General features: G+C 39.5%; 1 protein-coding gene across 1 annotated transcript in view; it reads left to right on the forward strand.

Moving 5' to 3' along the window:
• Positions 1 to 24,792, forward strand: part of ERBB4 (erb-b2 receptor tyrosine kinase 4) — a 1,231,960-nt gene that overhangs the window by 93,768 nt on the left and 1,113,400 nt on the right. Inside the window, exons 2-3 of the mRNA XM_082396354.1 lie at positions 651 to 5,689; positions 5,743 to 14,878. Of these exons, the coding sequence (XP_082252480.1) occupies positions 14,797 to 14,878 (82 nt within the window). The 5' untranslated portion in view covers positions 651 to 5,689; positions 5,743 to 14,796. The remainder of the gene's footprint in view (positions 1 to 650; positions 5,690 to 5,742; positions 14,879 to 24,792) is intronic.

Raw genomic sequence — 24,792 nt, forward strand, 5'->3', positions numbered from 1 at the left:
ATGCTGGAAAGGATGTTGAGTAAAGGGAACCCTGTTGACCTGTTGGTGGGAATGTAAATTGATACAGCCACTATGGAGAACAGTATGGAGGTTCCTTAAAAAACTAAAAATAGAGCTACCATACGACCCAGCAATCCCATTACTAGGCATATACCCTGAGAAAACCATAATTCAAAAAGAGTCATGTACCACAATGTTCATTGCAGCTATATTTACAATAGCCAGGACATAGAAGCAACCTAAGTGTCCATTGACAGATGAATGGATAAAGATGTGGCACATATATTAAATGGAATATTACTCAGCCATAAAAAGAAACAAAACTGAGTTATTTGTAGTGAGGTAGATGGACCTAGAGTCTGTCGTACAGAGTGAAGTAAGTCAGAAAGAGAAAAAAACAAATACCGTTTGCTAACACACATATATGGAATTGAAAAAAAGAAAAGGTTCTGAAGAGCCTAGGTGCAGGACAGGAATAAAGATGCAGATGTAGAGAATAGACTTGAGGACACGGGGAGGGGGAAGAGTAAGCTGGGACGAAGTGAGAGAGTGGCATGGACATATATACACTACCAAATGTGAGATAGATAGCTAGTGGGAAGCAGCTGCATAGCACAGGGAGATCAGCTCCATGCTTTGTGTCCACCTAGAGGGGTAGGATGGGGGGGGTGGGAGGGAGACGCAAGAGGGAGGAGATATTGGGATATATCTATATGTATAGCTGATTCACTTTGTTATAAAGCAGAAACTAACACACCATTGTAAAGCACTTACACTCCAATAAAGATGTTAACAACAACAAAAAAAGCAAGCCAGCAGCACCTAGAACCATAGAAAATTGATATGGCTGTTTCTCCTTCAATTCCTCTGTCACCTGTATTCTATTAGGATTGTTCTAGTTTTGTTACTTAGGGACTCCTCTGGGGGCATGAGAGTGGAAAATGGCTGTAAAGAGCCATGAATTTGAGCAATTAGAAGACAAAAGAGCACAGGCCCTTGTGATATAATATAAAGAGCACTGATTTCATTATTTAAAGACTTGAGTTCAAGTTATACTAGCTCTGCCATCTGTGACAAGTTACTGAAGCACACCTAACTTTGGTTTCTTCATTTCTGAAAGGGATGTTAATCCACAGAGTGAATATGAAGTGTCCAGATTTATGTTTCAGATGAGAAGTTTCCTAGCCTTGTAATTCCTGATGTCAACCATTGCCCACACAGCCCATATTCTTCCCTATCTATCTATTGATTATCTAGCTAGCTAGCTAGCTAGCTAGCTAGCTATCATACACACAGTAATATGCTTGTCTAATGTCTGATACTGAAAGTCAAGTTCAAAAACAGGCAAATTCCTTGAGAGTATGAATTCCAGCTGTATCAGGAAACTGTCTTAATAAATCCCAGACCCCTTTGATTAGGATTTGGAATGTAACTCACTATCCCTAGGCCGAAGATAACTTCCTCAGTGGCAAATACTACACTGCTACTACTAAATCAACATCTCCCTTACTTCTTCTCTTAAGACCATTTGCTTTTACACCTGTTCTCAGAAAGTCTCCCAAAGAAATACTGTCAGACTATCAGTTTATGACACTAATCTTTTGAGGTGTCTACCTTAATGTAAGAGCTATCGCCTCTATTATATATTAGTTTTTTAGTAATTGGTAATTTGGCAGTACGAGTCTTAAATAATATTGTTTCAGCCACATAGAGCGCACACACACATATATTTATATATGATATATATTAATTCATTCTTAGCTAAGAAACTCTTTTACTATGTTAGAAATCTTTCCTACACTAATTAAATAACAAACACACAAGCACATAAACACACAAACATGTACTCTTGTTCCCGAAATAGGCAACCCATTGTTTTGTAAACAAAGTGACAATAGGTGCTATGAGGACAAGCTGACTTCAAAACCCACTTGTTGCTTCATGAGGCTTTGCCACTTGTTCTGACATCATCTCTTAAATCCTGAAAATAAATCTGATATCAACACTGTATCCATTGTAGATCCTCTCTAGTGACGGGGGAGTACAGGAAAACAAATCATACATCAAGGACTTTTGCTGTGCTGTTTGGAAGAGAACAGAAAGGAACATCTAGACTTATAATTTTAAGCATAGTCTCTCTCCCCCAGCTCTTTCACAAAAAGACAGCAGAATTTGTTTCTGTATTTCTCATGTTTTGAAAATATTTATTGAGGATTTTTTACATCCCAGTTTTTCTTCCAAGAATGCTGAATCATGATTCCTTTAATAGGCCAAAGCAAGCTGACAGCCCACACACAACCTGTTATCAAGACACTGTTGAAAATATGTTCTATTTGTAAATAGTCAAGAAACATGTTTTTTAAAAAAAATTCTTTACCATAAAGCTCTCTCCAGTTGAATTGTCCTATTCAATACAGTGCACACTTAATAACCACCACTTCAAGGGAAGTGCCTGTTTATTTAGCCAATCACTTATTTCTCTGTTGCCTGGCATAGGGTTCCATCGTACTTGAAAGACACAGAAACAGCACTCCCATCCTCAATGATTTGTGCAGTATTTTTCTTTTTCTTTTTTAATTTTATTTTTATTATTTATTTATTTTTATTTGGAGGATCAGACCATTTTATTGAGGGGCTTCAGGGGAGGATGTAAGGGCTTGGGAGAACAGTGAGATCCAACATCCTCGGCCCGGCCTGGATCTCCCCACCTTCATGGTCGCCGAAAGTGTGCACTGTTTTTAACAATCCTAGTGACCATGGAGTGGCTTTCTACTTTGAGTGTTTTTCTTTTAGCCTGTTATATGCCTTAAGCTCATACTCCTTCCTGAAACTGAGGTTGAAAAAAAATATAGAGAAGATTTATGAGAATATACAGAAGTATGCGTTAAAAAGGTTTCTTTATTACTATTCTTTTTAAAGTAAACAGTAACCACTATTGGTGGCTGTTTTCCCTATAGGTGACATAGACAAATTAAATAGAGTTCTTCAATTGTAAGATGATACCAAGGACAGTTTTATCACTGCACTTTCTCATTCTGCTCTTTAGTGACGGCATTAGCAATGCAGAATCAGCACTTAATAAATGCTTGCCTAATTCTGTGCTTATAAGAGAGCTTCTGTAAGTAAAACTGAGTCTAGCCTTTAGCAAAAAAAATGTTGGCCAAGAATTTGACATGTTCTCAGGCCATTGCCTGATTATGTGCTTAGTTTGATAGCTTTGGAGACTTGTTTTGAATAAGAAAGTTGTGTTTGCCTGAAGTGCTCCCTAATTCCCCTTAAAATTATCATGACTCCCATCTACTTTTATGTTAGTAGTTCCTCCTTTTTTATTGATATGTTGAAAAGGAGCTGATGAAATAAGTTTATACTAAGGGATTATTGATTTAACATTTTCATTTCTACAGGCAATTTACATTTGAATAGGTAAGGAATATAGAAATGAGTAACACAAAGAATGTCTCAATAATGGTGACACTTCCAATAGTGGATCATTCCAAAGTGGTATATTTTGAAGGGAAAAAAGGGCTTATTGGTCCAACTGGGAAACCCTCCTTCCTTGGTCTAGGTTCTGCCAAATTATACTGTCTGAACATAACCTGCAGAGCAATACCCACCAAACATGACTAAGATTGCCCTCCTTGCTTGATTTCTGAATGGAATGTCTTGGACAATTGCTGTTCTCTGCTTTCTGGACTCAGTCCCATGACCCTGTGCCTTGGTCTACTGATCTGTGTCCAACTGCTCCTGGACCATTCCCTACTTGGTCAGTTCTTACACTTTATTCTAGCAATGAATGTTCTCCCAGCTCCACTGGTCTCCCTACTTAGCATCTTGTATTGTAGCCAAACATGCCTCTTGCTTAGGCTTGTTTGGATGTTGATAGTCTACTTTTGGTTTTTCAAAATAAAATAATCAATTATTTTTACTGAAAAATAATTACCTAGATTAGAATCAAATAATAACCTTTACTATACCTGGTATGCTATGGGAGCATTTGAAATGATTTTTTGAGAAGTCATTCCTTTCTAATGTTTGTTTCATTGAAATATGAGGAAAGCAGGAATTAATCTGCCCTGAGGATAGAGGTGAAAGAAGAAGGAGGAAGAGAGAGAATGGCAGAGGCCACTTAAAGCCTCATCAGGGAGGAAGTAAGCAGCTAAAACTCCCAAGAACCTTCTCAGGGTACCTAAATGTGAACGTCATCAACATGAGACCCTTTAACATACCCCCAAAAATGTGTATCTGCAGGTAGCAGTAAGGGGAACAGGAGTGGTGTTAATGATATTGTTATTAACTGTACTTCATGAAACTCTTGCAATTCTAAGTTCCTATCAGTTCTAAAATGCTGTGATTCTATATCAAATGGGGTAAAACAAAAGTGGAAAATGCAAGTAGTACTCAGGTTTGTCTTACTTAACAAAGTTGCATGTGAAAGCATTCTGATAAAATAAGTATTGGTTCAATTACCTCTTAAACTTCAGAGTCTCTCTCTCTCTCTCTCTCTGTCTCTCTCTCTCTCTCGCACCCAGATGCATTTTGGACATTTTCACCTCTCTTTCCGGTCTATTCCGGTTCCTTCCATCTCACCTTCTTTTCCCTGAAACAGACAGAGTCCTCCTTACTTCTTAAGGTTCTTGCTTTGATGCTGCTGATTTGCTTTGATCAAGTTCCATCTCCACACACTATATTTCTCATCATGGTTTGCCCACTTGAGAAATATATGTCATTAATCATATAGATGACATAGACAGTGAACAGTTCAGGGCTAAGTATAATCAGAACCAGGGGAAAAATTATAGAGCATTTCTTACTGTTGCTCTTAGTAAGCTCTCTTTTGTATACAAAGACTGCGACTTTGAACAGAAAATATTTACTGAGTGTTTTCTATATACCAGGAACTATTCTACAAATTTGAACCTACTATTTCATTTAAAACTCATTATAATTTTAAGAGGCAGATATTATTATCCCCTAATTATATATGGGGAAACTGAAGCCCAAGTTGTGAAAATAAATTACCCTGGATCACATAGCTTATGAGTGCCAGAGCTAGCATTTGAATGTAGGCAGTCTGGGTACAGAACTTGTTTTTTGCTACTTCATTATTGAGTACCTACTCTGTACCAAAAATTGTTCAGGAAGCTTTTTATTTATCACATTTAAGCCTCATAAATCCCTGGGAGGTAGATATCATGGGGTTCAGAGGATTTATTGGGCTTGCCAGTAAATAAAATCCTGGGGCAAAAACCTTTTAGGTCCAGGACTCTTTATTATACCACCATAATACCAACATGATTCCAGATGTCACTCATGGATTATGTACAACTATTCGGGGTCGTATTTAATACATGGGTCATCAGACCAGTTTTGTACAAAATGAGCATTGAGCACATATCATCAGCTCTTGTTTTACAGCTTTTGATTTTGTGGAATATTTTTCATAGAATTGGTGTCTAATTCATTGTAGGGAAGCTTTCTAGTCTATCAAGGTTATAGGTAATGGAGTCAACATGAGTATACACAGTAGACAGTTAATAGGTATCCTAAATTGATGTTATTAAGGGGTGTTGGAGAGATTGCCAGTATTAAGTAGTCATCAGAGTTAAATCTCATGACTTAGACTTGATCCAGGGTTGCTCTGGAAACAAAGGCATTTGATTTGCTTTTCCTAGTAAATTCCTTTGCTTAGGCTAAATACATCTGAAGCATTTAGTACTGTTCACGCAAACTTCCTTTGCTTAGGCTAAATACATCTGAAGCATTTAGTACTGTTCACCCAAACTTCCCATGACACTTTAATCATGGAAACAATTATCTAGCCACTGGATGCCACTGTTGCTCAACCAGAAGTCACAAAATGGGAATTCCTGTGGCAATATAATATTAGCCAGTTAAAGATCATTACTGGTATTATTGATGGTGGATTTATGCTTTTAAGCTATTTTTCCTGATGAATGTAATCTCTCTCCAAGAGTTCACTTGCTGGGGGCAAGTAAAGTTGAGAAAATATGTAAATAAATGGTTACCAATGAATTTTTTGCTTTCAACTGCTCTGCTATAAAAATACTTTTTCTTTTTTTTTTTTTTTCTGCTTAGTGTACTGTAGCTGACAGTCTCCATTAGTTATCAGCTAATGTTGCAGAGTAAGACTAAACAAGGTGTCATGGCCTTAAGTGATTGGAAGGGCCTCTTCATCCTCACAAAGACCCTGGGGTGGAAATAGTTTGCATGAACAGACACTGGAATATTATTCAGACTCACCAAGCACTGCACTGCAGATTGAGGGAGTTACACAGCTTTTCCATTTATACTAGGAACAAATAAATTAAAAATCACTGTATTGTGTACCTTTAAAAAGCAACATAAAAATTGTGTGTGTTTGAAAAGATCAGACAAGGTTTGGGAGTAAAAAGCTGAAGTAATAAATAAACATGAGGTCAGTTTAGGAACAACCATAATTGCTTTGTATGACAAGATTTGCATAGCAAACACTTCTGATTAATGTACAGTGAAGGCCACAGGAGCGGGAACCAACCTCAGTATCTTTTTGGAATCTGTGCCTTCCAATCTTGAAGGTATAGTTTTAGCCAGCACAATTAGTCATTGTTTACTGAAAGGCTGATAGAGCCATGGTTCCTATTTAAATATTTGAAATAATTATTTTTATCTTCCAGCTATGTTGATTTTATTTATGCGGTTAAAAAAAATAAAAGTACCAATTTTATATTAGTGGTGAATTTCCATTCACTTCAAACATATTTAGAAAACAGGCAGGGGAGTTTCATCAGGATGACCCTTTTCAAGTCATAAATTTGAATATATAATATAATTGCATATATGCATCAAATATTTCAGTTACCTAAGACATGTATTTTTTCTTATTATTTTAAAATATAATACCTTTATGTCTGCTTGTTGATTGCTTTTGTAATTAACACTCTGCTAACTTTGATATTTGCTGTCCTCACCTAGGGTGAAATGCAGTGCTCAGTACAGTAAAACTTCATTTTTATTTTCTTCCTTCCTCATTTAAAAATAAAAGTATAATTATATTCTTTCAAAAACATAATTTCTTGAGGGGGGAAAATGTGGGAAAGTGTAAAGGGAGGAGGTCATACCTCTAGAAATATTTAGTTTGGATTTTTTTTCTTTTTTTTAAATTAATTTTTATTGGAGTATATTTGTTTTACATAGTTTGGAAGTTTTAAATGTTAGTGTCATACTAAACTGGGAAAAGGCAATAGAATATATGTTATTTCAGATAGTAGAATATAGTAGAAAGTACGGTTTTTCATTTTATAGAAAAATCTGGGTGAAATAATGGATATATGCATATACATATATGTAAATATATGTAAGTGACTAACATATATTCATTTCACAGCAAATACTAGAAGGCAAGGTTATACTTAAATATAATCATGTAAGACAAAATGAAAATTAGCTTTGGATTTAGTAGTAAATACTGTCACTGATTCATGCTGTTTAAGTAATATTCCGTGAGGGTTATGATTCAAAGGACATGATGACAGTATTCAGAGCAGTATTCTGAAAAGAAATACTAGAGCGACAGACAACATCTACAATGATCATTATATTTTCGGTATAATGCATTACATCTCCAGTGTGTTGGGGAGTTCCTAAATGGAGTGATAAGTAGATGCACTAAGACAAATAGTAATTCCATTTGTCTCAAAGTATTCATTTAACAAAGTCAAATTAAGTTGTATGAAGCAGGCCTCTCCTACCCTCTCACTCTATCCAATAGACAACAATAAATTATCACAATTGTTTTATTTTCCTCCAGTTTTGATTAGACAAAGAACATATTTCTCTATCAATGTTTACCCTAAATGGCTACATAGAAAGAATGTGGAGACAGTATGCATGTAGTAGCTAAAATAAATATTATTACCTTATATCATAATACTTGTTAATATAATTTTATTGAAAATGTACATAAAATACACAAGTTTGTCAATAGCAAAACATTATACAGTATAAGCAAATATTAAAAGAAATATATAGTGGAATATTTCTTCATTCAACTATTTACACAGAGTAATATATATTGTTTTTAAATTAGTTTTACTTTAAAAGTACAATAAATTAGGCTTGGGACTTCCCTGGCAGTCCAGTGGTTAAGACTCTGTGCTGCCACTGCAGTGGGTGTGGGTTCAATCCCTTGTCAGGGAACTAAGATCCCACATGCCAAGTGGCACGGCCAAAAAAAAAAAAAAGTAAATTAGGCTCACGATGGAAAATTAGAAATGATCAGTATGTAATGTAATATGGCATTACATACTGTTAATACCATGATTTTAAATTGACTGTATATTTGAGAAGGTCTGTGTTGTTTAAAAATCATTTAATTAAATGTTCCCAGTTATAGTTAGGTAAAAGTTTCATTGAACAAAAAATATTTCTCTAACTTTATATCGCTTTAGATTTTTTCCTTACTAAGATTATTTTTGTAAATGTAGATGTTCTTACTTCAGATTTGAAATATTGTCCAGCTTGACCTTTTCCCAACTAAACAGAACTTAATTGAATACTGCTATCTTGCACTGAATTTAATATTATCAGCTCTTGGAATATTTGTGTCTTTCTTAAGCCATACTGCTTTGATGTAGTAGCACATTGTTAATATGTTTGTTGTATCAGCAGTTTAAAGGGAATAGTTTGATGGGAATCAAACTATGTTCATGATTGGATTTCTTAAATGAAAATCTAAGACCTCAGAAGCAAAGATATACCAACCGGTGTTTGTTTTTTGAGAATCTTTATGGACCTTAATGGCAAGTCAAAAGGGAAAACATTTGTAGATTGATCAATATAAATTAATAACTATCCTTCTGTAGAAAATATGTAAATACCAACACACATCCTTTTATTAGTGCTTTCTTCCTTGCCATCAAACGTGATGAAAAGTTTAACTTTTGCCTTTTTTTTTTTTTTTTTGGGCCGCGCCGCACGGCTTGGAGGATCTTAGTTCCTCGACCAGGGATTGAACCCAGGCCCCGGCAGTGAAAGTGCTGAGTCCTAACCACTGGATCGCCAGGGACTTCTCTGCCATTTCTTTATTGTAATTATCCTGCTACTGCTTTGTGAGATTCAATAATTCTGATAGCTTCTCTGCTGGGCCTTCTCTACTGGTGAATTGTAGTATATTAAATGTTTTGGAACATGGAATATCCTCTGTGTTATATAACCTGGGAACATAGAAAATTGTGATACATTCAGAGCTAGGACCAAGAAGAGAACCTACCAGATGTCTTGGGCCTCCTAACAGATTTTCAGAGGTAAGGAGAGGCTAGTGAAGGGTAGGTAACAAGAGAATTGGAGAATCCAAAAACGGAAAGGGAAACTTGTTATTCTGAGAGGTAATTGATTGGGCAAGGAGATACCAGGCTCTTAATGTGTTGAGAGAAAAAGACTCAACAATTTAGGACCCTTTCTAAACTATCAGGACCTTTTGTCTGAAGCTCTGAAGATTCATCCATCCCTACACAAACCTGAGAAGAAAATACACGGTTTCTACATTATGACTTTAGTTGACTATTTGGCAGGTGCTCAAGAAAAATTCTAAGAACTCTTTGTGACCTTGGAATAACATCCATTTTTGTGTGTATGGCAAATGTAACTTCAGATTCTTTTGAGAAATCTGTGTTTTAACCATAACATGGTTCAGCTCTTTGCCGAGTTAAGAATACAGAAGGAAGGAAATACAACATAAGAGGCTACCCGAAAAAGTAAATAACAAATTTTATCTTGGTTCAGATTTCAGGCCAGGTAGAATCATAGCCTTGATAAATAACCTCACTAAGTTAACTTATTTATAAATATATGAACATGCAAAAATAGAACTGTCCCTTTTCTTCTTAGATTTCAACTGGCAACTGTTATTGAAGGTTTACTTTGTTTTTAAGCTTACAAAGCAATAGAAAAAGCTATGCGGGACAGAGAACTTAGTTGAAGAAAATATGTAAAGCAGATACAAAACAGGAAAAGGCTTTACTAGGAAAATCATTTTTGCATAACTTCTTTGCAAAAGACGACTCTGTCCACAGGGCTGAAATTGTTTTGCAGTTTCAACCACAAACCAAAAATGTCTGTAAAGACTTGGACAGACACTGATGAATGGACATAAGGGCAACACAGATTTGAATTATTTACATTCAGTCACTCCTCCTTAGCACTTGAAAAATTAAGGCTTAATCATGCACATAAAAGAAAACACTTACTAACCAAAACCAAAATATTCTTGGGGAGGTCCTTTTTGGATATTAAATTAACTAAAATAACAAAAAACATTTCTTTAGTTAGTGTATATTTATGCATTTTAAAAATGTTTGAACTTTTGAAGATTTTTTTAGCTTTGTGACATTGAACTTCACCAAAATATCAGAGAATTTCAGAACTCTGAGGGTTAAGAGGAAAGATGTTATTTCAAGTGCTAGTTGATAAACAAAAACCAACCAAACAAAAGACACCAACACTGCATCTGTCATCTGCTTGCTCATCATAATACTGAAACTGATTGGTATCTGCCAAAATTTCTTGGCTGTTGTAATAGTAAAGATCCAGAGTTTTGAGCAGTTCACAGTAATATAGTAGTAAGGTTATTTGGATATTTTCCTAAGGCATTTTAAGATGTGGCTGTGTTGGTGCCCCAGATGAAGAAGTATGTATGGGTAAGTGGGGAAAAAAGGAAAGGACATAAGAAACAAATGAAGTCTGTGGAAATTATGACTTGCACTTAGTAGGTGTCAGTAAATCATATACTCATGAAGTCTTAGATTTGGACATAACAATCCCTTCCTTTAGATGAGGCAAAGGGCTCAAGTCTATGAAGTGAGTTGTTTGTGATCACCAGGTAACTTAGAAAGATGTTGAGGAAGATGACTATGGCCAGGGAGGGAAATTAGAATCCTATGTTTATTTTTAAATGTTCAGAAGAAGAAAATGAATTATGATAGGGTCTTGTTTTCTTAGTTGATATTTGTCCCAAATTTATATTTATGGCCAATAGCAAAATGTCTAAAGGAGCAAACTCTAATCTTACCATTAGGTAAGTCTTAGAAACAAGCCGAAGATTGGAGTGAACCACAAAACTCTGGGACAAAGCTTGGTATCTACTTCAACACTGAACTCTGAGATCAATGTGTTCCTTTCTCCTACCAGTAGTATTCTGCCACTCATGATGTCAAGAGTCTCCTTGAACTCTATCACTAATGGAAGAAATGAAGTGAAGAAGAGGATATGGGGGAGCAGCAAAGGCCAAAGGAATTTCTCTTTTGGGGTTATGACTTAAGCCAAGGGAAATCATGAGAAACTGGGAAGGGAAACTGAACAGTATGGGCCTTATCAAGATACCTTCTTCAAGCGGCATGATGGCCTATATGATCTCACACAAGTTAGAGAAGTTCTTTTACCATTTCATGCTGTTGGGGCTTCAGGTAACAAAATTGAACTAGCTCAAGGAAAAGGGGGATTTGAACAACAAAACCACAGGAAGAGCTTGAATATTCTCCACACCTACCTGACCTTTTGCCCCTTTCAAATGGCAACTTCATTCTTTCTCACTGCAGACTGGTCATCCCTACACAGAAAGAGATATAGACAGGCCAGCTCTGGACTTTTGTATCTCAAAAGCTACCAGGGAATGACTGAATACAAATTCTTTCTTCCCCTTGCAGAAAAATCTCAGGGAAGAGATTCCGTGGGATTGACTATCTCTCATCTGATCAGTAGTGACCAAGGCATTTTGACTGGTCTTACTTGGTATTCTGAGTGGTCCAACTTAGAATGACTCAGTTGAGATGGGGAGCAAATGAAAGCAGACATAGAAAGAATTAACTCTTGACTCTAGCTCATGGCTTCTACTTTCTCACTCTTCCAGTGTGCCCACAGAGGGTACCACCTTCCTGTCTAAATCTCTGGGGTCTCATATTCAAATTATTTGAGCTAGACTCTGAGTACACCAGTCACCGTTGAGTAGGATGCTTTTGTTGAGTAGGGCTTTCATGCCAATTCATTTTATAGGCTGGTGGTCAGATACCCAACTTTGGCCAGGTATCAATCATTGTTTCAATCAGTTAGAACCAGGAAAATGGGATCTAGGCAGAACAAATTTAGAATTAGAAGCAAATCATGGGTGCGTCAGGTAATGTAATTGGTGGATACCTTGTATAGGCTGTCTAGCACCTAAAAAAATATAGACCAATTTTTAATCAATGAATATTAATTGAAATCTCTCTTTTGCCAAGAATTATTTTAGATGTGTGATTGAAACCAAGGTGTACAGGAGAGTGCCTGCCACAAAAGAGCTATAAAATTGATGGGGGAGTAAAAACTATCACAGTGGACACAAGTAGAAAAAAACCTTAACATATCCATAGTATTTAATTTTTCCCTCGATTTAAGCTAAAATACACAATCTATTTCTTCACTTCTTACAAAATAATTGTTATCAGAAATAAGACAATTCTAATACATAAATTTAAACTTTTCCAAAAGCAATACTTAAAAAAAAATCACTTAAGTTGCTTTTCTGGGGACAGATGGAAATTTTACAAAGAAGTAGCTTTCATGGAAGAGAGGTGTTTGAGAGTCATCATAAAAAAACAGAAGGGGATTTAAGGAAAGGGGAGTGAAAAGAGATTGAATGAAAGAAAAAACAGGGGGGAGGGTGATAAAAGACAGCGTAGATAATCCCAAAGAACAGTGTGCACACTTCTGCTGCAATCAGTACCACTCTGGTTAAGTCACTGTCACCTGCTCTAGGCTTAGTTTTTCCTGGCCCTACGCTGCTCTGGGCAAAGCAGCATGCTCAGCTTGTTTGGCCTGCTCTCTGTGCCTGTTACTTGCCTAAGAAGGGGAAGGCTTCAGGCCTCTGGGATGAAGCTGCGTTTTCTCTGTGTTCTAGCTCCATGGAAATTCTTAAGGGACAAGGCTATAGATAAAAGATGTGGGGGAGGAATAGGAAGGTCTCAGATGATGAGTGAGGAGGCAGGGTGGCTTAATTTTTAAGCTCCCCTGATACTTCTTATTTATGTATTTGCTGTTTCTAGAGAAACTGAAAAAGGAAAAGAATTCATACATAGAACGCCTGTGCAAATAGCAAACCAATAACCTGCCCTCCTACCCTCAGGAGGTTCTGGCCTCTGTCCAGGGTACAGTTTCAGAGCTGTAAAAAGCAAGGGATATTGTACAATGATATGACCCAATCCCAGATATTTTAGTCCAGAAACTCCTGTAGCTAGCAATGACCTCTGGGGGTTGGGGAGTGTGAACTGGCTGAGTGAGAACATGGAAGGGGACTAAAGCCGGGTCCACTGTAGAAAAAACCTAATCATGTGAGGTTGGTTATGTCCTGACATTGCCTTCTTAAGTTATTTCAGACGGAACAGCTCAGGCCTGGGACCATTTCTAGCCTTTAGAACCAAATTTGTAGCTTTGGACTAGAATCTGCTTCATGGGAATGAACCCCAAACCACGTTGTTCTAGAGTCCAAGGGAAAGAGGAAATGACCCGTAAAGTCTAAAAATCTAAGGATGCAGCTCTACAAACGTGGAATTTTAGTTTCGTCAGTTTGGGATGGTGGGAAGGGTGGGAGAGACTGTATAGTTGGGGAAAGACGGGTGCTTAGATTCCCTTCACACTACTTTCTGAGTGTGAAGCATGAGGAAGTAGGAAGGGGGGGTTTTATGACTGAAGCAGTGTTTTCTTCTATTTCTAGGGCAAGTCCTGTCTGTGGATGAGCACCGTGGTGACTTTCTTGTCTAAAAAAGAAAAAAAATCTTTTCTGTAAGCACGTCTGCGCACTCTGCGGGCCAGCTGTCCGGGGGCCTCTGTTTCAGTCGGTGGCCTCGGGTGAGCCTATTAAATCCAGCTTTCCCCGCCCCACCACCAGGCTCCCGCTCCCGGACAGGTGTTTTCCCAACTCCCGAGGCCCAAGATTTTGGGGAGTGGCTGAACCAATAAGATTTCCCTTTGGGGGAGAAGGCGTGGCTAGTTGGGTCGGATTGGGGGCGGGGTTTGCGCGGCTGAGCCGAGCCAGCCTGATTGCGTGGAGGGTTGTTTTACTCACCACCCCCCACCCCGCACCGTTTTTTTTTCTTTTTCTCCCCCCCTCCCGGACCGAGTCTTATTAATTTCTCTGTGGGGCTGCAGCTGGAGACGGCGGAGCGTTGGAAATGACGCTCGGAGCTTTAATTACAGCAGCCGCCGGACAAGTGTGAGGAAAGCTGACAGGAAAAAAGGACAGGATCGGGTGAAGCAAGCAGCTTCTCCCCGCCACCCCTCCCTTTCCTCCCAATTTGGACTGGAGGTGCGAGGAAACTGAAAAGGGAGCCGAACAGAGTCCGGCTGGGGGGAGAGGCCGGAAAGCTACCGCCTGTTTGCAATCAACTTTTTTTGGAAACCCTTTTCCGAACCCTTGCTTTTTATTGTTGACCAACCAGGGAGAGAGAGCGAGAAAGTGAGGAGGGAGCGAGAAAGCGGAGGCTCACCCGGGGAAATAGCTGTCCGGCCCGACCAGGAGCACCACGCGCACACACTCGAGCCCACTCCCACCCGCGCGCACGCTCACGCGCACCCTCTGCCCCCGCTCCGCCGGGCCCCGGCCCCGCGGGCGCGGACTGGGTCGCCCGCGCTCGGAGCCGGTGCCCCGCGCGCGCCAGTCCCCCTCGCGCCCTCACGCGCGCCCGGCTGAGGGATCTCCTCCGTGTGCCCGAAAGGGGATATGCCATTTGGACATGTAATTATCAGCACGGGACCTGAGACTTCCAAAAAATGAAGCTGGCGACAGGACTGTGGGTCTGGGTGAGCCTTCTCGTGGCGGCGGGGACCGTCCAGCCCAGCGCTTCTCAGTCAGGTGGGTCGCGGTCCTTCTCGCGCTCCCGCGGTTGACCCTGCGGCCGCCGGCAGAGCTGTGCCGGGTGGCTCCGTCGCCCCCTTCGCCCAGCCGGAGACACGCTCGCTCCGGGGCGTGGAGGGATCACTCCATCCGAGCCTCTTCCTTGGGTTTCGTGCGACTCTCTTTCTGTGCCCAAACTTACCCTCTGCGTGTGCCTGTGTTTAGTTATCGTGAAAAATCACTCTGCGCCCCTTTTCTCTCTCTCTCTCTCACCCGCTTCTTTCTCGCGCGTTTTCTGTGAGCCTCCCTAAGCGGGATCCCTTCTGGTGGCGCCCGTTGTGCAGGACGTGGGAGACCCAAAGCCGGAGTCAGGGGAGACGCTCCTCTCCGGGTCCGGGCCCCCCGAGGGAAGAAGCCTCCGAGAAGCGCTCCCCGCCCGGGGCCGGGGAAGGACGGGGGTCCCGAGGCGGTGGCAGCTGGGCTCCGCTGAGCGGAAGGGCGGGCTGTGGAGAGAGCGGTTCCGAGAGAGCGGGCTTTGCACCTGCGTGTGCTGCCCGCGGCCGCTGCGCCCTCGGCCGCCCGAGCCTGCGGGGTCAAACCCGCCCTGAGCCCAGCCTGGGAGCCGGAGCGCGGCGGGAGGACGCGCCTCGGCCCGGGGGCCCACAACGCTAGGCCTCTTCGGCCAGCGTGCCCAGCCGTCGCCCCCATTGACTAGAGGGGCGCTTCCTTGCCTGCCTGCCTGACCGCTTAAAAAAAAAAAAAAAAAAAAAAATGGCTTGACATACTTAAGCCGGGAGCCCGGCCTTCCCGTCGGTTTCTGAGTTTGGCTCCAGGAAGAGTTCTTCCTGTAGTTCAACTTGCTATTGGCCGGAGTCCCTCCAACTTCTGTTTACTGCCGGGCGCGGCTGCCGAGCCGACCCGTCACGCGGATTGAACCCGAGGCGGGCGCGGCTGCGCTGGGTGCGCGGCAACTGTCGGCCGGAGAGCTCGCGCCCCGGTGCCCCCGCCCGGCAGGAGGCTCACTGACCCGGGAGAGGCAGCGCGGCGCGCTCGGCGCGCCGCGGCCCGCAGGGCCAGTGACAGCACCTGCAGGGCGAGGGAGCTCAAAGTTTCTGACACTTGAGTTTCCTGGGGATGAAAGTGGGACAGGAAAGGGCTGAGAGAAACGGGTGACTGACGCGGCCAAGGGGGGCCTTTTGGAGAGCCGGGGAGATTTCCGGAACCATCCGGGGCTGGTCGCGGGAGCGTGGGAGGCAGCTAGAGAAGATAAAGCCCACGGGAGTGGCGAGAGGGAGAGCTTCAGGCCCCCGGAGGGTGTCCTTCTGACCTCACCAAGAAAACAGCGCGCTGTAGTTTTCCCGCTCCGCCCCCGCCGCCTCCCCCTCCTCGCCTAGTAAATAACAAGTTACAATCCTCGAGCCTCTCAAAATGACCTTCGAATGGCACAGTGTGCGCCGTTTGTACTGGACGTTTGCACCCTCCCAATTACTCCGAAATTCTTTATGCATACCAGGTCCCGAGCTCCAGCCACCTCCGGAATTACACCAACACGGATTTGAGATTCCAAGCGGCCTCTTAGATACATCCCTTTTTTATCTCCCTCCCCACTCGGAGTCCCTTCATATTTCCCCTCAATGGGTTGATTATGCACATTGACCCATTCAAAAGCAGTTGCGACTGACACGCAAGCTTAGCCGAGAGGAATTTCTGCAAGGAGACCTACTGGGGGCCGTCTGGTGCAGCCTCAGCCGCTGGGGGACCCGGCTCCGAGTCCGCAGCAATTTGGTATTAACTGTGCGGCTCGGGGTTGAGCTATGCCGAAAAGCCCTTTTCAGAATTTCTGCAAGGAATGTAATCCAAATTAGTTCTGCAGCTGTCCTCTTCCCCGTCTCAGGCGACACCAGCTCGCGCTCTCGCTGGTCGCTTCTCGCTTCCCCGCGTGAATTGTCAGGCCCACAAGTGAGCCCATTTAGTGCGCGAGGATTAGCGTGCCATTGTTGTTCCGTGTCTGACTCTGTACTTGAAATTCTGGGGGCACAAAGGCGAGCCTCCCTTGTTCGAAACACAAAGTGATCTAGATGAAAGGGCCGCACAAAGAAAAGCTCTCGGGTGCATCCCTGGTGTAATTGCAACACGCACGCTAAGGTGATCCACTGGAAACTGCAAATGCCCCCGGGACTTCTTTTTTTGCTCTTCCCCACCCCCGCCCTGCCGCACCTGGCAGGGAAAGTTCAGCTGGTTTTAATGTAGTGCTTTTAGAAAACCAACTTACATTCTGGGGTATGAGTGAGGCTCTGCGTGTGTTCGTGGCTACGTACCTATGGCTGTATGTTCCCAAGTAAATACATATTGCGTGTCTCCCCTCTTGCGGTTAGCAGTCAGTAGCAGTTTGGAGGAGTTTGTTTTGGTCCAAACGAGAAATTAAGTGCGGATAAGTAAACTAAGCTGCCAGAGGGCGACAAGATGTTGAGTGAATTGCTTTTAGATGAAACAAATTAAGGAAACGAGGGAAGACAATCTGCTTCTCGCATTATTAGACACGCTTGGAGTTCAGGGGAAAGTGGCATATTTTTGAAATGCTAATTTCTTAAGAAGCAGAAGGAATGCACCTTATTTACTGCTCTATGTGAACAGAATAAAAATATGGGAGGGGCAGGATTCTGTTGTATAGATCTAAGATATTTATTAAAATAATTGTAACTGAAGAGGACCTGTTTTTATTTTTCCTCTTTTGCTTGGAAAAAAAAAATCAACTTTAGAGAAGACAGTTTTTTTTTTTGATAGTAATTCTGAAGGGCTTTGTCTCATTTCCAGTGATTTATTTTATCTAGAAATATTATAGTCAAAGGCCCTTTATGTGGCTGTTATAAAGCCTTTACCACCAAAAAGAATTCCAAAATTTCTGTCTTCCTGGTACGATGGAAAAATAATCAGTATCACCTTTGTGTTGAAGTACAATATATGTATGTAAATGTAGTAGTACTGAAGTGATGCTCTTACATACCTTAGTAGATATGAACAAGTTCAGTTCCCATTTTTTTATTTGCAAGTAACTAGGTCCTGCTTTTCATTCTATAAAAGAACATACATTTTTCCTATGTATTTAAGATATATCTCCAAAATTAGTTTTTTTTTTACATTTGAGAAGAAAAAGGTTAATAAAACTTAGTTAAATGATGAAAAGATGTTCAATATAATTAAAAAAAAATCAGTTCTCTCCCTACATGTATTTACTGTAAGCACACCCATGGGTACAGTTTCCCTTTTTTTCTTTCAATTTTGAAATTCTTATATATGTAAAAGGAGCCTTTTTAGACTAAGGTATAATTTTTTTTCTTCAGAATGCTTCCAAATAAATTTATACGTATTGTGACTGCAGATCACTTGAATATACCATAATGTGGACTGATATGATAAAATTGAATGACTCTGGTTGTGTCATGATTCCTTGATTTCTGATTTTTTTCTCTCAAAACAGACTCCTTTTTTTTTTTTAATCATACATGCATAGAAAGTCAAATTTTTTGAAAATCAGGGTACTTACTCCTTTATATGTATAATTTTCATTTAGTCACTGAATATGTGTCTTAATTAAGAAATTGCATTAGAATATTTACCAGGGCATGCCCTTCATGGAAGATTTACGTATTTTTTGCTCTAACCTGAGAACACTAAGTTTGCATTGGCTGATTTTTGGAGTTTGCATTCATTTGAGGAAAAATCATATTTTCTCCTTAAAGTGGATTCAAATATCTAGTATTCATGAGCTTTCATCCCTTTGGTTCTTAAATAGAAGTTCTATTTATCATCTGTCTTATGCATTTACCTTTTCCATTACTATGGATTCCTTTTTACGTCTTATTATTTATTGAGTTTACACATATGAATATATGTTTTCCACATCATCACTAAGGATATTCTTTTTGTGTGTGCCTTTCCCAGCAACCTGCCACTCAGGCACTGCAGGAGTCCTCTGAGCCAGTTTTCATTCTTTCTTTCTGATAAATCTGATATGGCTGGTTGGCTGGACAATCGCAAGCCATTCCATTGCTCAGATTTATTCCTGAAAGAAAATAAAAAGGCATCGATCCAAGATCACTAGCACATCTCAAAAACCCTGACTCCAAGGCCAAATCTTTCTACAGAGAAGTCCCCTTTTCCCTTTCTCTCTCCCTCTTGTGCCCTCTTGACCAAAGGAGGGAGGTAGACTGCTGCCGTTTAAAAGATGCTAGGGATGCAAGGAAATGTGCTCTATCTAAATATGCTCTGAAGCCTTGTGATTAGAGCCACCTTGAGATTAATGACTATGTAAGGTGCACATTTTAGAAAATAAATTGAATTAGTGTGTCTTAAACATGGCAGTGTTTTAAAGTGGTATCGTTTTCAGTATTATTTCAATCCAGTTATTTAAAAAATTTAGCATATATTAACAATAGCAACAAGTTTTTGCTTTATTTTACGGTGTCCTGCTGCTGTTGGATATCCATGTGTAAATTGTAAGTGCCTCTAACATAAAGGAAGCAAATGATCAAAAAAGATGTTCTCTTACCTGCAGACTTTTTGGCACTTGCTGTTTGATTTCACCCCTTTAAGAGATACTGCTTTATAGGGCGAGATGTTAATATTTACCTTGAAATTAGCTTATGAATGTTTAAGACTATAGCTGTTCTACAAAAGTTAATTGTCAAGCATATTCCACTGTTATCTTTGACAGTGATCTACTGAGTATGGTTGCAGGGCAGAATTTAATCAAATTATAAACTTTTCTCCAGGTTATATCATTTTAGAAATGTTCTACTATGTTACATTTGACCATATGGAACCAAATTGCGTCTTTATCTAGTACTCATTTCCTGAATTAATATAAATATTAGACAGTTAAAGTAAAACCTTACTTTTCATGCCTTCTAGTATTCCTACTGACTGAAATTTACAGTTTATAATGACAAATAATCCCTCAATTTTATTTTATTTTTTTAAATAGAAAAGATCTTAGATCAGTGTTTCCTGAAACTGTAGCTTTTCTACGTAATTTGAAGGAGATTTTGCCTACCTATTGTGTGACTAAGTGTGACACAGGACATAGCCAGGTGGTTCAAATCAGGATTTCTATATTGGAGGGACATCGTTCCTCCAGTTTCTTTTTAATACCTTGAGCAACTCACTCCATGTCTTTGTGACTTGGCTTGCATGCCTGAGGGGAAAATGCATGTAATGCATTCTCTATTTCTCCACTGTATAGCCCTTTTCTGAAAAATGGCTTTAAAGCCTTCTGTGATATTGAGATACATCCCAGTAATGAGTTAGTTGATATATTTAAAACATGAACACATATGTTAATAAACATAATGTAAGCTCTCTAACAGACCATTGCTGTCAGAAGAGCACCTGCCTAAAGGAAATAAAGAGATTATTAAGTCTAAAGAATTTGTATTTGAAGACCATTTCCCCAAAATACTACTTTTCCGAATTGCTCTATGGTCTCTTTAGATTTTGTCTTATTTGGGTTTTTCCGAGTTGTTGATAATTCTGACATGTTTATTAAATAAATTGACCTATTTTCCAATGCTTTAATCAAAGCTTTAAAGCCACTTTCTTGTTGTAATATTTGACGCTTCAACTGGTGCTTTCTATTTGTACTAATTTTTCAAGAGGGACGAGAACTGTCTCACTTTTATAACATAGAGGTGAAATATATGGTATTTGGGGTCCTAATTCTAAACTGCTTTTTTGAACAGGTAGTAATTGTTTTATAGTTATTTTCATTTTAAATACGTGATTGCTTTGCAGGCCTGTTGCTTGGCACAACTCCAGGGGGCGGCAGCCACATAGAATTTAATGGGAATGGTGCACGCCTGAGCTATCAGTAGTGCAGCAGCAGCCCTGCTGTTGTGGAATGCTACAGAATAAAGCAGCAGAATAGAAATTAGGGGAATTAGATTCTGGTCATACAATCATTGTCTCTGTGATCTTAGGTTAGACTTCTTGCTTTGTGTCTCAATTTCCTCATCTCTATCAGTATAGCTGAAAGTAATACTTAAACAGTTAACATCTTGAATGTTTTTAATGATTCAGCTAGACAGAAAAAGAATAGACTTTTTAGAAAAAAGAAATGCATTGGTTTTCAATTATTTTTATAAAGGAACCTCTTTTTTTTCAAGTGAATTTATGTGTGTAACCCTGGTATCTAAAACAGGTAAAAGGGTGAAAGGAGAAGTCTTTTGTTAAAGCTTCGTCGAGAAGCCAGCTTTGTGCCCCCTGCCTTTGGCACTCTCCCACTTTTCTCCCACTCTGGTGTCTACTCTCCTGCGCTGGCTTTACAGAAATCTAGCACTATTTAAAAACCACTCATCTAGTCCACACCTTTTATTTTCTAGCTGAGGAAACTGGGAGCCCAGAGAAGTTAGGTAATATAAATTAGTTGGCAGTTCCCAACACTCCTATCATTTTAACGTACACAGAAGTACTTGAAAAGTTGCAGACACTTAAAAAAAAAAAGAATAAAGTTTAAGGTTGGGTTATTTTTAAAGAGTATTGGAAGATTGAATGAAAACAAATGGATTGGAGCCATGGGCTTAATTATCAGACTGCGAAGTTCTTTTCAAGGGGAAGACTGTAGGATCATCATCTTTAGTTTATATTTAAGAATAATCATTGATTACATTTATAACTTACAGCACCTTAAGATTAAAGAAATATAGCAAACTTTGTTAAGGTGTAGTTCTGTAAGATGATCTATTCACCTGGTAGTGCGTATTCTGGACGTAGAATTTTGACCCTGAAAGTCAGGTAAGTGTTGCCGATGGTAGTATCTGTTTATAACAGTGCCTTCAAGAGTTTCTTTTACCTGTGACTTTGTGAAGATGACCAATAAGTAGAGAATGGTTATTTCTTCATTCTGTATTAAGTAGTATGCATGCTTTAAGAAAATGGATTATAAAGGGTAAACAATGGGTTCTTCATGACCAGTTAGTTGCTTGGGATCCTTAACTAGCAAATCCATGGGAATACTTCAGATTGATCCAGGCCCATCCTTAGATGCAAGGTTCTTTATCTTAACCACTGATCTTGTTGGGTCCTCATCTTTCTTCAGGCCCTACTAGGATCACAGTTATTCTTTGCACAAGTGCATAAGCTAAGCTTTAAGTACTAAGACTTTATAAATTTACTTCTGTGGTGCACTTGCCTCCTTCTAGTTGGCTTCTGCAAGATGCTGCCTCTGGTCCTTGTGACTTTGAATGTTGTTGATTTAACCTTAACTCTCTCTGGTTGTCCCTGACTTCTCTAAAGCGCCAGAGGTTTCTCGGACATGATCAGCATTCTCATGGGGGATAGTGACAGAAGGGAGGTTTAAACCTGTTTTGGCAGGAAGAGTCACTTCCTGTTAGGAATTTGCGATAAAAATGGGTCCCCCTCTGTAAAACGTTAACATAGGCACGAGGAAACGTCCTCTGCAGTATCATTAAACTTCTCCCTTGAGAGCTAGCTCAGGATCATTACTGTTAATCATGTTATTTCCAATATTGTGGGGGTTACTGAAGCATACTAAACACGAATAAGAATATATAAGACTCAGTTTCTCAATCCAGAGAGTTAAAGTAATAGGAATCAAGGCTCTATGAATGTTCTATATTTCATTGGGAACGTTGTCTAAAAGTGTTTAGAGAGAAGAAAATGAAGGGTGCAGTAAGCACTCCTTTATTTTCCAAAAAGATCAGACTTGTAAATAATAAATTTTACCTACCATATCTTTACTACTCTTCTGACCTTTACTTATGTCTAGTCCCATATGCACATGGGTTAGGTGGACATCCAAGTTTTAAGCTTTTAGGATACTAATGGGGATTGTAAACCTGCTCTCAAAAAATGTGTCTGCTGGTCTTCTATGATGTGCTGAGGATATCTCATGGCTGGTTAGGAGTGAAAAAATGACAACAGATTCTCTAGGTTCTATGACTATGTCTAGTATGGTTATAGCTTGAGTAATAAGTTATGCAATCCTCTATTTCAAGATGAGTCCCCATCACTAGCAGGGGATGCCTAATTGAAGTCATGGATGGCATTTTGCTTTAAGCGAACTCTCCTTTTACTAAAAACTTTTTTTGTCTTTATTTCCTATTCTTCCCTGTAGGCTTAGAGGATATGAGAATATGAGATTTTTTTTTTTCCTATGGGAACCTATGAAAACCAAATAAAAATAAAACAGAATAATATTTCTTTTAGACACACACTTTCATTTTTAAGAGTTCCTGTTGTCTGATCATTTTATCTAGAACTAGAGCAGTTAAACAAGTTTTTTTTTCCCCCCAAAGGAAATTTGATTGTATGGCTTATTAAAATCTATTCCCTAAGACTTTTGTTGACCTCATCAAGTCATTAAAAACTCAGAGCAGGCTACTGCAAGATCCTCTTTACTCATCCCCTTGTTCGATGTCCTTTTACCTCCAAGACTTCCTCTTGTCACTGCCAGATGACCATTGCTAATATAATACTTTTATTATCCTAGTTTCTATTCAGAAGCCTTCAATGGATTCCCATTGCAGAGTTCAAAGCCTGTTAAAATAGTCTTCAGTTTCCTTTTTGATCCAGTCTTAAGAGTTTCTTAAGATGTATTCTGTCTAAGAACCAGGCTGACCTAGTCAGTATTCCAGAGCCTTGCTTGCTGTCTTTCCTTTTGCTGACCCCTCTCCCTGGAATTCATGGCTCCCTTGGTTGCCCTCCCTGTCCAAACTGTTGAATCTTTCCAGTTCTGTATTAAATCATACCTCTTCATTAGATTTTCCTTCATTTGCTACCCTAATCTATAATCCTTATCTGTACCACCTATCTGCATTTAATCTTAAACCATTCTATAGTTTTAACTTTTTAAGAGCAAACATTTTTATCAAACCCTGCAGAGACTAATGAGGTGCCACATACATGGTAAGCTCTTTAAAAATATTTTTTTAAATGAAAGAATAACATACATTTGCTGAAACAATTTTAAGCTCATTCACGGATGGTTATTATTTATAATTAAACCATATAAGTGCACAAAGTAAGCTGTTTTAAAAACATAATTATAGAATTCCTAATAATAGATATTAGACATGTTTACCTTGGGAATTTCCTTAGTTGCTTTCTTGAGCTTCCTAGGGTATTTCTTTCAATGGAGTGTTTCCAAGAGTATATCATTTGTCCTCATTCCCATTTTTAGAGTCTGCTCATAATTTGGTACCAAGTATATTTGTTTTATTTTTGGTGAGTTAAAGATATATAAATACCATTCTTAAACATGTAACTGTCTTGTAGCATACTATTTTTATGTGACCATTACTTTGCTTTTCTTACTTATCTCTTATTTTAAAATTTTAATCAGTTTAAGCAGTAAACATGTACTGACCTATCAGTGTGTTTGAGGACTGTGTTAGGCACTGAGGAGGACATATAAGAAGCTCAAGATGCTAGATTTCCCCTTTCTTTTAAAGAAGGACAGATGAGACCAGTGAAACACAATATAAAAAAATATGTTATTAAGTGATTTTTCCGAACTCTTGGGAGGAATTTGCCTCCAGAGAAATGCTAATAAGGATTTCATGAAAAAAGGGTTCCAGACAGAATGTGGCATTTTCTATTCCGAGATGTTTGTAATAACACAACTTTGTTAATACTAAGATTTCTCAGTATCTTAAAATAGACAACTAGATATATGCCTCCCATTTGAAAAGGATCCTATAAAAGAAATACTTGCAGCATAACTGTACTGAGAGGTGACTGGGATTCTCTTAGCTACTCTTAGATGATTCACTCTGCATTCTGAAAATTGGTGAAATGATTATAGTATTTATAGATTTTCCCTGGTCAGATTCTACCAGGGAAAATGCTCTTCCAGGCATTTCTTCTCAGGTTATCAGATTCCAAGAAACTGTCAACCTTTCTAGGTCACTGTGGTG

The sequence above is a fragment of the Balaenoptera borealis genome (assembly GCF_965194805.1).
Source record: "Balaenoptera borealis genome assembly, chromosome: 6".
Taxonomy (NCBI): Eukaryota; Metazoa; Chordata; class Mammalia; order Artiodactyla; family Balaenopteridae; genus Balaenoptera; species Balaenoptera borealis.